This window comes from Canis aureus, chromosome 5 (genome assembly GCF_053574225.1).
Source record: "Canis aureus isolate CA01 chromosome 5, VMU_Caureus_v.1.0, whole genome shotgun sequence".
Lineage (NCBI taxonomy): Eukaryota > Metazoa > Chordata > Mammalia > Carnivora > Canidae > Canis > Canis aureus.
In genome coordinates, this window is record NC_135615.1 from 10,793,915 (window position 1) to 10,807,207 (window position 13,293).

At 35.2% G+C, this 13,293-nt stretch overlaps 1 protein-coding gene across 19 annotated transcripts in view; it reads right to left on the minus strand.

The window, feature by feature from the left end:
* The window catches only part of MLLT10 (MLLT10 histone lysine methyltransferase DOT1L cofactor), a 248,150-nt gene that overhangs the window by 113,850 nt on the left and 121,007 nt on the right, over positions 1 to 13,293 (minus strand). For 18 of the 19 annotated variants that reach the window (XR_013379311.1, XM_077896851.1, XM_077896852.1 and 15 more), the window contains 3 exons: positions 6,202 to 6,305; positions 4,631 to 4,724; positions 2,674 to 2,769 (listed from right to left, as the gene is read on the minus strand). Coding sequence is in view for 18 of the 19 variants with exons in the window: in XM_077896851.1 (XP_077752977.1) it covers positions 2,674 to 2,769; positions 4,631 to 4,724; positions 6,202 to 6,305 (294 nt within the window). In the remaining variant the exon portion in view is untranslated. The remainder of the gene's footprint in view (positions 1 to 2,673; positions 2,770 to 4,630; positions 4,725 to 6,201; positions 6,306 to 13,293) is intronic. The other variant, XM_077896853.1, reaches the window with a different exon arrangement.

Genomic DNA, 13,293 nt, shown 5'->3' on the forward strand with positions numbered 1-13,293 from the left:
TAAAAATATATACATGCCAATTTTTCAATTTTCATGGCAACTGTCCTTTATTCAAAGTCGTATCTCAGGGGATCCCTGGGTGGCTCAGCCGTTTGGCGCTTGCCTTTGGCCCAGGGCACGATCCTGGAGTCCCGGGATCAAGTCGTCGGGCTCCCTGCGTGGAGCCTGCTTCTCCCTCTGCCTGTGTCTCTGCCTCTCTGTCTCTCTCTCTAGGTCTATCATAAATAAATAAATAAATAAATAAATAAATAAATAAATAAATAAATCTTTAAAAAAAAAAAAAGTTGTATCTCACTATTAAATTTTCCTCTCTCTCCTTGCTGGGATTTCCCAGTTAATATCTAACCAGTATTTTTTAAAAGATTTTATTTATTTATTCATGAGACACACAGAGAAGGGGGGGGGGGGGCACAGACACAGACAGAGGGAGAAGCAGGCTCCATGCAGGGAGCCTGACGTGGGACTTGATCCCAGGTCTCCAGGATCACACCCTGGGCTGAATACGGCACTAAACTGCTGAGCCACCCAGGCTGCCCAATATCTAACCAGTATTAATAATATATCTTGGGTCACACAGAAATGCTCTGAAAAGCAAAACCTATGTATTTTTTCATTTTCTCATAAATAAAAAGCTAACATAAATCATTTATTTCATTTTTTAAATAAGCATACTATTTAGTATGAAATATTCTTTATCGTCACTTACTTATATTTTAAAATATCTGCCAGTATGAAGGTAGATAAAAAAATTCAGAGGGAGAGTGACTCCAACTTATTTTATGAACAATACCATCAAAACTTAGCTTGCAATATATAGTATTTTCAAATTCTAAAGTCTGAATGAATTGTGAGTGCTGTGCTTCAGTGCAACGTTTTATAATTTGATAAGCGTATCTGAGACAAACCTACTAGATGTTAAAATCTTAAAACAGGTAAAGAGGGATGGAAAGAATGATAGTCCATAACACCTGATCTTTTCATCTATATTATCACTTATACCATAACAAAAAAAAAATCACTTCCCAAATATTCCCAAGGCAAGCAAACAAATCTAACAATAATAAATAATAAATTTATACATTTACCTCACAGCCTTTATAAATGATCAGAAAAACGGTTACCAAACAAAATGTACAAATGGATTTTAAGTTTGACAACAAAATCAAATTATATTAAACTTATATATGCAAAAGAAAAATGTAAATAGTGTTTATTGACATACTAATGAAAATATTAACTGCTAAAATTTATAGTTAAACGGGTTTGACTAAACACAATGTTTTTATCTAATATTCAACAACTGCAATAAACACCTAAAATGAAAACTCTCATTCCTAGAGAAAAAAAAAATCAATAAATGTAATCAATAGCATTGTATTTACTGAACACTATACTACATTTAATAACTGTCCATTAAAAATATGACAGGGCATGTATGAAGATAAATATGATCATATCATAAACACTTCTTTAAATAAGGTAACGTTCATGAAATGGCTTAAGAGAAGAATATCATCAGTGAATTCGTACCTGTATCCCTCATTCATGAATCCAAAGGTTACATAAAATATCACAGTGCTTCTTAGTAAAACTGCTAATTACACAATCTGCCCTTTTCCCATCAGCAATCCAAACAGACAGAACTCTGTAATTGTCACTATCACAAAACCACCTCATTAAAGACATAAATATGTATACTTGCTGCCTAAGATCTCAAAAGCATATATATAACCTAACAAATATTCTAAAGGTGAATATAAAGTTGTAATTATTATTTCACTCACAATTTGGAATTTAATTTCAAAATCAAAATTTTAAGCTTTTAAAATGTTTACCCCCAAAAAAAGGGCACAGAAATTCAAACCAAATCTATTCCCAAATCCTAAGTATTTATAAACATGAAAATGTTCCAAACTAGTTTATAACAACTGTTTAAGAGTAATATTATTTTCTAATTGAAGAGGTCTTTTTTATCCTTAGTTTCTTAAAAACAATTCATAGTGTTATCCTTTTCCTATATTCAATATGTTTCTATGTTCGATACGAAGTATGAATGATTCTACAGTACTTATTATTCATTCACTAAAAGTTACTCATAACCTTTAAATAAAAATGTAAGTGGAAAACAGGTTAAGTCAGAAGAAGACAGATTAGTATTAGGCAAGCATTTAGTGCTTTATTAAAAGACAAAACATTCTCAAACAAATGGTATGATATTTGGCCATTAAAAGAAGAAAAAAAAACATTATTAGCACCACTAGGTGGAAAAACAATCAAGAATATATAGAATTTCAAAACTGTTCCATTATAAAGTGAAAAGGCTGATGCGATTTTTCCTTACATGTGAAATAATCCGTTAATAATCTATAGCCACAAACTATTACTGAAGTCACCTGAAGATTTCACAGGATGACCACAGTGACACATGCAAAAAATCTCTCACGATTTCAGTCAAGTTCTATTTCAAATTTTCAGCTGAAATAGGTACATACATACTCACAAATATGGCATTATTTTAGATCTACTCTTTGACTTTATACTCTCAATTAGTCAAAAATTTTCAGTATTTCAATGTCTCCATTCAGCTATCAAGAACTTAATTTTATCTAAAAAAGGAAAAAAAAAACTATTAAGTAGATGTGCTACATATAGAGCAACAACAAATCCACTTACTTTTTTCTCTTTCTCATGATGTTTATCCTGAGAGTGAGAGGAAGAATCACTTAAACTTTGATCATATGACCTATTAGATCCCCGTTTGCTCTTTTTCTAAAAAAGAAAATATATATACATACATATATATGTATATAAAAAGTTTTTAAATAACCTTTTGTTAGGCTTAACCAATTCAAGTGTATAATATTTTAAAATGTCTATTGAAGTAAAAAAAAAACTCTCACTACTTCAAACTATATAATCTAGTTCAGACACCATCCATATATTGTCTATTGCATTCATTATAAAAGAAAATCTAAACTTAAATTTAACATTAATGCCATATTTTTGTACATTCATTAAAATGTGTGAAAATAGGCTACATTTTCAAATAGGCAGTAGCTTATTTGTCACTTTATCACAAAACCATCTCTTAAAGAAATCAACTATCATTTTCACGGTCTTCTTTAAAAAAGGAGTTTCAACCAAAATAGAGAATGCCATACTGAGGAAGGATGCCAAGACTACAAGAAAAGAAAAGAAAATATTTGAAGAGTTACTTCTGCCACATTAGGAAAAGCAAGAAGCCTTTTAATCTCATATTTTCTTTTAAGGCATAGTTTTCTAAAAACTCATCTCTGCAGTTCATTAAGAAAAAAATTAAAGGAAATGTCAGCATTAGACCCATGCATTTTTCAAAGCATTTCTAAAAGTATTGCACATTTCTATTTGAAATACTTACACAAGATCATAAATAAAGGATGCCAGTGAGAGTTATTTGAAGTGTTTAAAACTTGGTGGTACCATAACCAGTTTAAATTAGATAAAAATGAGAATGAAAGATACTCAAATTCCATGCAAATGTAGAGCTTATACAATCTTATTAAATTATTAGACTTTTCCTAACTAGCAAATGGGATAATATGTCAATATGTAGCAGTGAGAAAATCCTATTTACACAAACTCAAAATCCATTTTCATTATTTCTAGATTTTATCTTTATTATCTTCCATTTAGAAAATTAAGATTCCAATATACTTTTTACATCTAGAAAGTAAAATTTTCAATTTTACTATCTCAAAATTTCTCTTAAAAGACTTCAATATTCTTTGTCAGCCCTTACACTAATCAAAGTCTTTAATATCAAACAATATATTTATATAACCTTAAGTATTTTAATATGCATGAACCAGAATAGTCGAGCTGCTTTCATGAGAAAGGGGCCCCTAATTATATATCATTTATTTAAAAGAAAGAAAGAAAAAATTAGCCCTACTCACAAAGGAAAGGTAATAAGAGGAAAAGAAAGACACTAAACAAAAAAGACTTAAACTCTGTGTACATGTCGAGTTGTTACCATTAAAGACTAAAAAATAGACACTTAGGACATTTAATATTGATCCTTCAAAGGAACAATATATGGACACAATATATGAAACACGTAATCAAATTTTACCAACTCAATCATCCATTCAACATAGGCAAAAATCTAAAATAATTCCAAAGTTGTATTCAAATACATTGTTCTCAAGATCGTCAACCAAGAAGTTACAAAACAGCTTTGTTTCAGTTTTACTATCTCCTAGTAAATAAAAATGAAAATAAAGAAATAGTAATTAGCTAAAAGATGAGAAACACGTGATAGAAAAATAACAAAATGTATAATCAAATGTCAAAAAACAGTATTAGGTTAGAGTCCTCTATACGTGCTTCGTCTACTAAATGTATCCTAACATTTACTACTATTAATAGAAATTATTTTACAATATTTACCTTTATAAATGAACCTAAGCAAAGCAAAATCTTTAAAATTTATTCGATCTTTTAATTCCCAGTAAGAACATGCAAAGCAAACAATCTCATGTAAAAATCAAGCGAAAAGGAGTAGCTATTATGCCTTTTTTTAAACAGGGTTAATTCTACTCTTAAAACTATGTGTTATCATTTTAATGTTAAGTTCAAGATAAATTCTTACCAGCTTACTAAAATGGTATTTACAGTAGCCACAGTATTGGACATTATCTGCACCATTACCTTCTTCTTCACAAAGTAATCCAGCAAACTGAGCACTAAAAATAAAGCCAAATACATATATAAGTATATATATAGAAATGTGTAAATATATATATATAAGTATATATAGAAATATACACATAAACACGTTAAATTTCAAACTACAATATATATAAATTAAAATTCACTTAAGCATGTAGGATTTGTAATTAAACCTTACACATCTCTTAAGAGAAAAGGAGAAAATGAAAGGCTTTATTCTCACTGCGACCAAGTACATGTCACCTCAACTTTTAATTGATATTTTTTAAAGTTATAGTTTATAATAAACTTCTGACCCAGCCATCTCTAATAAGGATGAAGACTTATATAGTACTATGTCACCAAATAGACATTAAATTGCTTTAAGATACTCTCCCTCCCTCATAATTAACACTTCATTTTACTTTTTCTATCTGTATCAGAGGTACAAATAGTAAGGTCAGGCTTTTGAAGAGCTGAAATGACTTGTGATGGGATGAACCCACAGATGCAAATTACATACTGTTACAAGGAAAATGCTTCAAATCACAGCACTGTACAGCAGATAAGAAAAACATAAACTATGTTTTCCAGTCATAAACAATGGAAGAAATTGAATTGAAACCTAAAGTTATGATATTCATTTTTTTAAAAAAACACAAAGCACTAAAATTTACAATCATCTTGTCAATTTGTCTTCAGTTTCAATTTCCACTTTTAACATTTCAAAATTACATTTCAAAATCTTTTTGGGGGAGATAGTATCTGTCTCAAAGAACTTTCATCTTTTAAAAAATTATTAACAGAATTTATAAAATCAAAGATTTTTTCCATTCCCCAAAAGTAACATAAAATGGACTTCTTTAATCCATACACTAAAAGCTCAGGAAATAAAGCATGTGCCTATACTGGCTGCTAGATGCAGACTATTTCTTGAAAGTAACAAGTACATGGATTATTCCCAAACTTTAATTTTGAACTGTTGTCTATTATGTTGAATATTATAAGATAACTTTTGCTCTTGAAACTTTATGCCAAAAAAAGTACAGAAGTAATTATTAGGAAGTAGCCACTGTTATACTGAGAATATAATAGTGATTGCTTTTTCCAACCCTCTTCAAACACAAAGTGAAGAAACACAATCATTCATTAAATCCTTACTAATATTTCAGGTGTTACACTAACCTATTATCAGCTCTTTTATTATTACCTATTATCAGCTCTTTTAATCCTAACAACAAATCAAATATTAGGTAACCAATACCCAGTATTTTACACAAAAGTCAACTAAAAAAAAAAAAAACATAAGAACCAGAGTCCACCTATTTAAAATTGACTGGTAAATTCAATTATTAGAATCATCTTTATTATAAATAAGAAAATTGAAACATAGAAACTATCCCAATAAAATTTACTGTAAATATTTGGGTATCTAAACCTTCAACTTACAAAGTGTTCCCTTGAACAAAGTAAAAGAATTTCAGTTCTGTACAAGGACAGAAACATACTTACCATGTCACATGGAAAGCCTGTCGACATCCATGTTTATTACAGGTCATGCAAGCACCAGTGGCTGCTTTGCTTTCTCTTCCTTGTTCATCACAAATGTAGCAAGTCTTAGGATAGAGAAAATAAATAAAATGAAGCAAAAACCTTAAAGCGCTTTACAGGAATGAATTTCACAATTACCTTCAGAAGTCAAAATTGGGTTAACTATCTAACCTACTTTACTTCAAAACATAAATTCATTTTTCTGATGGTAATCTAATTTTTATAAACATGAAAACATAAACAAGAACACGGAAGCAGTCCCCGTAGTATCTCACAAAGGCTCAAACATGTTACACAATAAGAAGAATCTTCATAGGCCCTGAGAGGTCAAGGGCCAGAACACAGCCTGTAATACCTTGGTCTTAAAACTTCCTCACCAGTATTCAACTGATTTCTATAACAAGAGTGTAAAAAGAGGTTTGTCTTTCCTTTCTGCTCTAAGTAAGCTCTAAGTAAGTTTAAACTCTAAGGAGTTTAAACACAGGGATTAGGAGATAAGAGATGAAGGATGACCCTATGTGAGCAAATTTAGGCCATTTTAACTGTTCACAAGAATCGCACATGAGCTGTCATTCAGCCTGCTAACCTGACATACTGAGTCTGAGAAAAGATACTTTAGTAGCTTAGGAGGTCAGAGATGTCTCCAGGAGGAACTGGCCAATGAACACTCCCAACAACTTTAACTGACATGTGGCCCTCTTCCCAGGTAAAAATTGCTGATTAATATAGTACTACCTTTACAATTATCAGTGTCTAGTGAATACAATTATCAGCAGACTAGAAGCTGAGTATACAAAAGTTAATGCCTACATAAAATCAGGTGATACACTTCTAAAAAGAAACCAACTTCTGTGGTTTTTTTTTAAGATTTTATTTTTATTTATTCATGAGAGACAGAGAGAGAGAGAGAGAGAGAGGCAGAGGCAGAGGGAGAAGTAGGCTCCATACCAGGAACCTGACGCTGGACTTGATTCCGGGTCTCCAGGATCACGTCCTGGGCCAAAGGCGGTGCTAAACCGCTGAGCCACCCAGGTTGCCCAAGAAACCAACTTCTTAACACTAATACGGTATAACCTAGCTAACCTATTGTAGCCAATAGGACACACATTTTTTAAACCTAGAGACATTTCCTCCACTATGTCCTGTGGTGCCAAATAATACTATTCAGCAATATTTTTTTACAAGGACACAGTTCTCAAAAAAGCCTCGTACCAAGTCAGGTAAATTAATTTAAATGCAGGATTCAGAGTGATTTGAATTAAAAAATTATTTTATATCTCTAACAAGTAAAAATCCCAAGTTAAAACAAACCAATTGAGACACACTGAACGAGAGCATCTCTACCCATTCAAATAACAAAAAGAAAGTCCAAACAATTACAATGGAAGAATGTAACATATATTTTTTAACCTACAAATGATCAAGAAGATTTGAAAAAAAAAAAAAAGACAGAAACAATAGCCAAATGTGGAAGAAGCCTCGGTGTCCATCGAAAGATGAATGGATAAAGAAGATGTGGTTTATGGATACAATGGAATATTACTCAGCCATTAGAAACGACAAATACCCACCATTTGCTTCAACATGGATGGAACTGGAGGGTATTATGCTGAGTGAAGTAAGTCAGTCGGAGAAGGACAAACATTATATGTTCTCGTTCATTTGGGGAATATAAATAATAGTGAAAGGGAATAGAAGGAAAGGGAGAAGAAATGTGTGGGAAATATCAGAAAGGGAGACAGAACATAAAGACTCCTAACTCTGGGAAACGAACTAGGGGTGGTGGAAGGGGAGGTGGGTGGGGGGGTGGGGGTGAATGGGTGATGGGCACTGAGGGGGACACTTGACAGGATGAGCACTGGGTGTTATATGTTGGCAAATTGAACACCAATAAAAAATAAATTTATTAAAAAATAATAATAATAATAATAAAAATAAAATCTCTATGAAATAAAAAAAAAGACAAGACAGAAGACTGAAACAGTAACATTTTATATAGCAAAATTCAGGGAAAATATGCAAATATGCTTTAAAGAATCTCTCAGGAACTTCCAAAGCAGACAGTGAAAAGATACCACCGGGATCCCTGGGTGGCGCAGCGGTTTAGCACCTGCCTTTGGCCCAGGGCGCGATCCTGGAGACCTGGGATCGAATCCCACGTCAGGCTCCCGGTGCATGGAGCCTGCGTCTCCCTCTGCCTATGTCTCTGCCTCTCTCTCTGTGTGTGACTATCATAAATAAATGAAAAAAGAAAAAAGAAAAAAGAAAAAAGAAAAGATACCACCATTTGACCATTCAATAAAACTAAAACTTATGATGGTATTAAGAAGAAAGAAAAGGTAGTGCTTTCAGATTTCTGGAATGCAGAAGAACTCTGTGGATCCCCTCCCCAGTGAATTAATCACTTCACAGTTTAAAAAATAAAGGTCTGAAAATTATCCTAAAAACATGAGGCAAACAGTGGAAAATTTATTCAAAAAACCTACAAAATTTCAATAAGAACAGTGAGAGTCTGTGGAATTTGAATCATGATTTGCTCCCATCACACCGCACCACATACACAGCTTGCTCTGATGGAAGTTCCCCTCTGGGTGGATGTGGTTTGAGAAGGCTCCCTCTCTCCCCAGCTCTCAGTCTAAAGCTATAGCTTTACTAGAAGAACTAGTCTCTAGTGACTGTCAACCTACTCAGTGCTATTAGCTTTCACTCATAAAAATCCTACCCTAACAACAGGCCTAGAATTCTGAGGCCACAGCATCCCTACCCCAGCTCGCTAGTCAAATGAAGTCCCAATGGTAGGGGAATGATTTGAGAAAACCAGGGGCTCCTACACCCTTCTCTCCTCCTAGCACCCTGTTGGGAGTACGTGTTTTTCTCTTCAGAGTAGCAGACTGCTGTCACCATCCCCAGTTCCAGAGCAGTAATGTAGAGGTTCTCAGAAGGGGGGTAGGGGGGACAAAAGCTCAACAGCTCTGCCTAAATGGATGAACTTTATTTGGAACAAGGCCTGGAGAAGTTTAAGGGCACTGTCCAAAACACTCTGGTGGTGGGATACCCGGGTGGCTCAGCGGTTGAGCGTCTGCCTTCGGCTCAGGGCATGATCAGTCCCAGGATTGAGTCCCACATATGGCTCCTACATGAGGCCTGCTTCTCCCTCTGCCTGTGTCTCTGCCTCCCTCTCTCTCTCTCTCTCTCATGAATAAATAAAACTTAAAAAAAAAAAAAAAAAACCACTCTGGTGGCAAACAATTAAGACAGGACCAGTAGCTCCAAGATACTAGTAAAAACAAGCAAAACTAGACTGAAGATTAAAAGAGGGAATGAAAGAAAGACAACAAATAAGGGCCCTCCTAGAATCTACTCATCCCTGGGGTTCAGATGGCCATGTACATGAACTAGGTTGCACTCAACTGGGAAAAATCAAAGTGGGACTTGGGGAAGGCTTAATTAAAAGCATTCACCAAAGCCACACACAAATCCATCAGCCAATAAGGTTCAGAGGGTTCTAGTACAAACTATGATCAAAACCTGGCTGAAAAATAAATTACTGTGACCCAGGGGCAACTCCTCAAAATCCAGACTTGAAAATAAAATCACACATATACATATGGTCTGAAAGATTGTGTACGTGCTTAAGACTGCACCCTCTTAGGAACAATTAAAAGAGAACCTCACATCTTCTTAGAAAATAATCTTTAGGGGCACCTGGGTAGCTCATTCAACCTAAGTGTCTGCCTTTGACTCAAGTTATGATCTCTGCTCAGCAGGAAGCCTGCTTCTCACTCTCTCTCTGCCTTTGGCTCCCCCTGCTTGTGCTCACCCATATGCCCACTCTCTCAAATAAATAAAAACTTAGAAAACAAAAAATCTCTAAATCACACACATACTAAATGAAAAAGGGTGAAAATCTAACCTAAAAGGGCTTAAGCACAATCTCTGACTGAATCATTAAGTGGTTTATGTTGACCTACAGACAATCCTAAAAGTCAGGCCTGTCTGTTTTTTAAGGAAGTCATGTTAGCAGTGCCACCTGAAATTATACGCTGTTGGGAAAAGAGACATGAGAAAATTAGCCCAGCCAAGTCATTAAGCAGATAAATGACCAAACAATAGGACCCACAAAAAGAAGGAAAGATCATTTTCTAGAGTGGCTATATTATCTAAAATATTGAGTTTCGGGATCCCTGGGTGGTGCAGCGGTTTGGCGACTGCCTTTGGCCCAGGGCGCGATCCTGGAGACCCAGGATCGAGTCCCATGTCGGGCTCCTGGTGCATGGAGCCTGCTTCTCCCTCTGCCTATGTCTCTGCCTCTCCCTCCCTCCCCCTCTCTCTCTCTCTCTCTCTCTCTCTCTCTCTCTGTGTGACTATCATAAATAAATAAAAATTTAAAAAATAAATAAAATATAATATTCAGTTTCAACAAAAAAATGTAAGACATGCAAGGAAACAGGGCAGTGTGACCTATATACAAGGAAAAAAAAGTAGACATTAGAAACTACCTTTGAGGAGGAGCCCAGATGTTGGACTTAAAAGACAAAGACTTTAACAAAGTAGAAATTTTAAAGTTTAAATTCACTAGAGGGGCTAAACAGTAGATTTGAGTTGGCAATAGGAATCAAGAAACTTAAAAACAGATCAATAAAGGGGCACCTGGCTGACTCAGTTGGGAGAGCAACTGATCTCAGGATCATGAGTTCAAGCCCCACACTGGGTATAAAGATTACTTAAAAATAAATAAACTTGGGACACCTGGGTGGCTCAGTCGGTTGAGGTCCAACTTGATTTCAGCTCAGCTCATGAGACTGAGCCCCACATTAGTCTCTGTGCTGGGTGTGGAGTCTGCTTAAGATTCTCTCTCGCCCCCTCCCTCTTCACCCCCTCCATCCCTAAAAAAAATAAACTTAAAAAAATAGATCAATAAAGATTATGCAGTATAAAGAAGAGACATCTTGAGGTTACACTACCTAAAATACAATTTCCAAAAAATGTAGGACACCAACCTATGTATGAGAAAACCAGGAGAAGAAAGAAAGGGACAGAAATTGTATCTAAAGAAATAATGGCTGAAGACTTCCCAAATTTGATGAAAAACAATAATCTACAAACCTAAAATGTTTCATAAACACTAAGAGACCCACACTCAAAATGATGAAAGCCAAACAAAACAAAGTCTTGAAAGCAACACGAGGGGCACCTGGGTGGCAGAATCCATTGAATATCCAACTCTTATAGTATACCTAGGTCGTTCAGTGGCTGAACACCTGCTTTTGGCTCAGAGCATGATCCTAGGGTCCTGGGATCAAATGCTGCATCAGGCTCCCCCAAAGAGAGCCTGCTTCTCCCTGTGCCTATGTCTCTGCCTCTATGTGTCTCTCATCAATAAATAAAATCTTTAAAAAATAAAATAAAAATAAATTAGAAAAGTAAACATTCCGACTCTTGCTTTCAACTCAGGTTGTGATCTCACAGTTGTGAGATTGAGCCCCACAGGCTCTGTACTCAGTGGGGAGGCTGCATTAGACTCTAATTCTCCCCTCCTCTCTAAAATAAATAAATCTTAAAGAAAAGAAAGAGGAGAGGGAGAGGGAGAGGGAGAGGGAGAGGGAGAGGGAGAGGGAGAGGGAGAGGGAGAGGGAGAGGGAGAGGGAGAGGGAGAGGGAGAGGGAGAGGGAGAGGGAGAGGGAGAGGGAGAGGGAGAGGAAAGGAAAGGAAAGGAAAGGAAAGGAAAGGAAAGGAAAGGAAAGGAAAGGAAAGGAAAGGAAAGGAAAGGAAAGGAAAGGAAAGGAAAGGAAAGGAAAATGGCTCATCACAAACATAGAAACTACAATAAAATTAATATCTGAGGTCTCAACAGAAATAATGGAGAACAGAAGGCAGTAGAGGCATTTAAAATATTCAAAATGCTTAAAACACAAAACTATCAACCAAGAATCCTATATTCACCAAAGCTATGTTGCAGAAATAAAGATGCAATAAAGATGTTCCCAAACAAAAACTAAGATACTTTTGGAGCTTCTCAGTGGCTTAGTCAGTTAAGCAGCCTACTCACTGACTCTTGGTGTTGGTTCAGGTCATGATCTCAGGGTCATGAAATAGAGCTACACATCATTCTCTGCACTCAGCACAGAGTCTGCTTGTCCCTCTCTTTCCCCCTCTGCCTTTCTCCCTGCTTGCACTCTCTCTCTCTAAAATAATTTTTTTTAATCCTAGGGAAAAAAACCAAAAACTAAGATACTTTGTTGCTCCAACCCCAACTAACAAGAAATACTAAAGGAAATTATTTGGGCTAAAATCAAGTGACATGAAAAAATAATTGCGATAGACACACATACACACACAAGAAGTTCCACAGTTTTATCTCAATAAAGCAAATCTTTAAAAAAATGTAACAGGCCAATTAAAAATCACATGTAAAATATCTCTGACAAAGGGAATTATACAGGAAATTTTAGTAAAAGACAGCATGATTGGTATTTCTTTCTCATTCTTCTCTTCATTTAAAAGGCAATAGCACTGGGGCAACTGGGTGGCTCAGTCAAGCATCTGCCTTTGGCTCAGGTCATGATCCCAGGGTCTTGGGATTGGGCCCCATATTGGGTGCTATGCTCAGCAGGGAGACTGCTTCTCCCTCTCCCTCTGCCCCTCCATCCTGCTCCTGCTCTTTAGATAGACAGATAGACAGATAGATAAACGGCAATAGCATAAAACAATGTCCATAAGTTGTATTGCTGCAACTATAACATGCAGAGATGTAATATTTTTGACAATGAAAACACAATGAAAGAGGATGCGACTAAAGCTATATTGGGACTTAGGCAGTAACACAAGATGGTAACTTGAAGCCATAGGAAGAAACGAAGAGAAACACAAATGGTAACTACGAATACCTGCACACACACAAACAAGCTGTGTAAATATATTTGTGGTTTCCTCCTCTTAGCTTTAGAAGACTTAAGATTAAATAGAGCAATAATTTTTACAATATATTGTTGAGTTTATAATATATATATATATATACACACACACACATAATGTTTTCAATAATAACAGCAT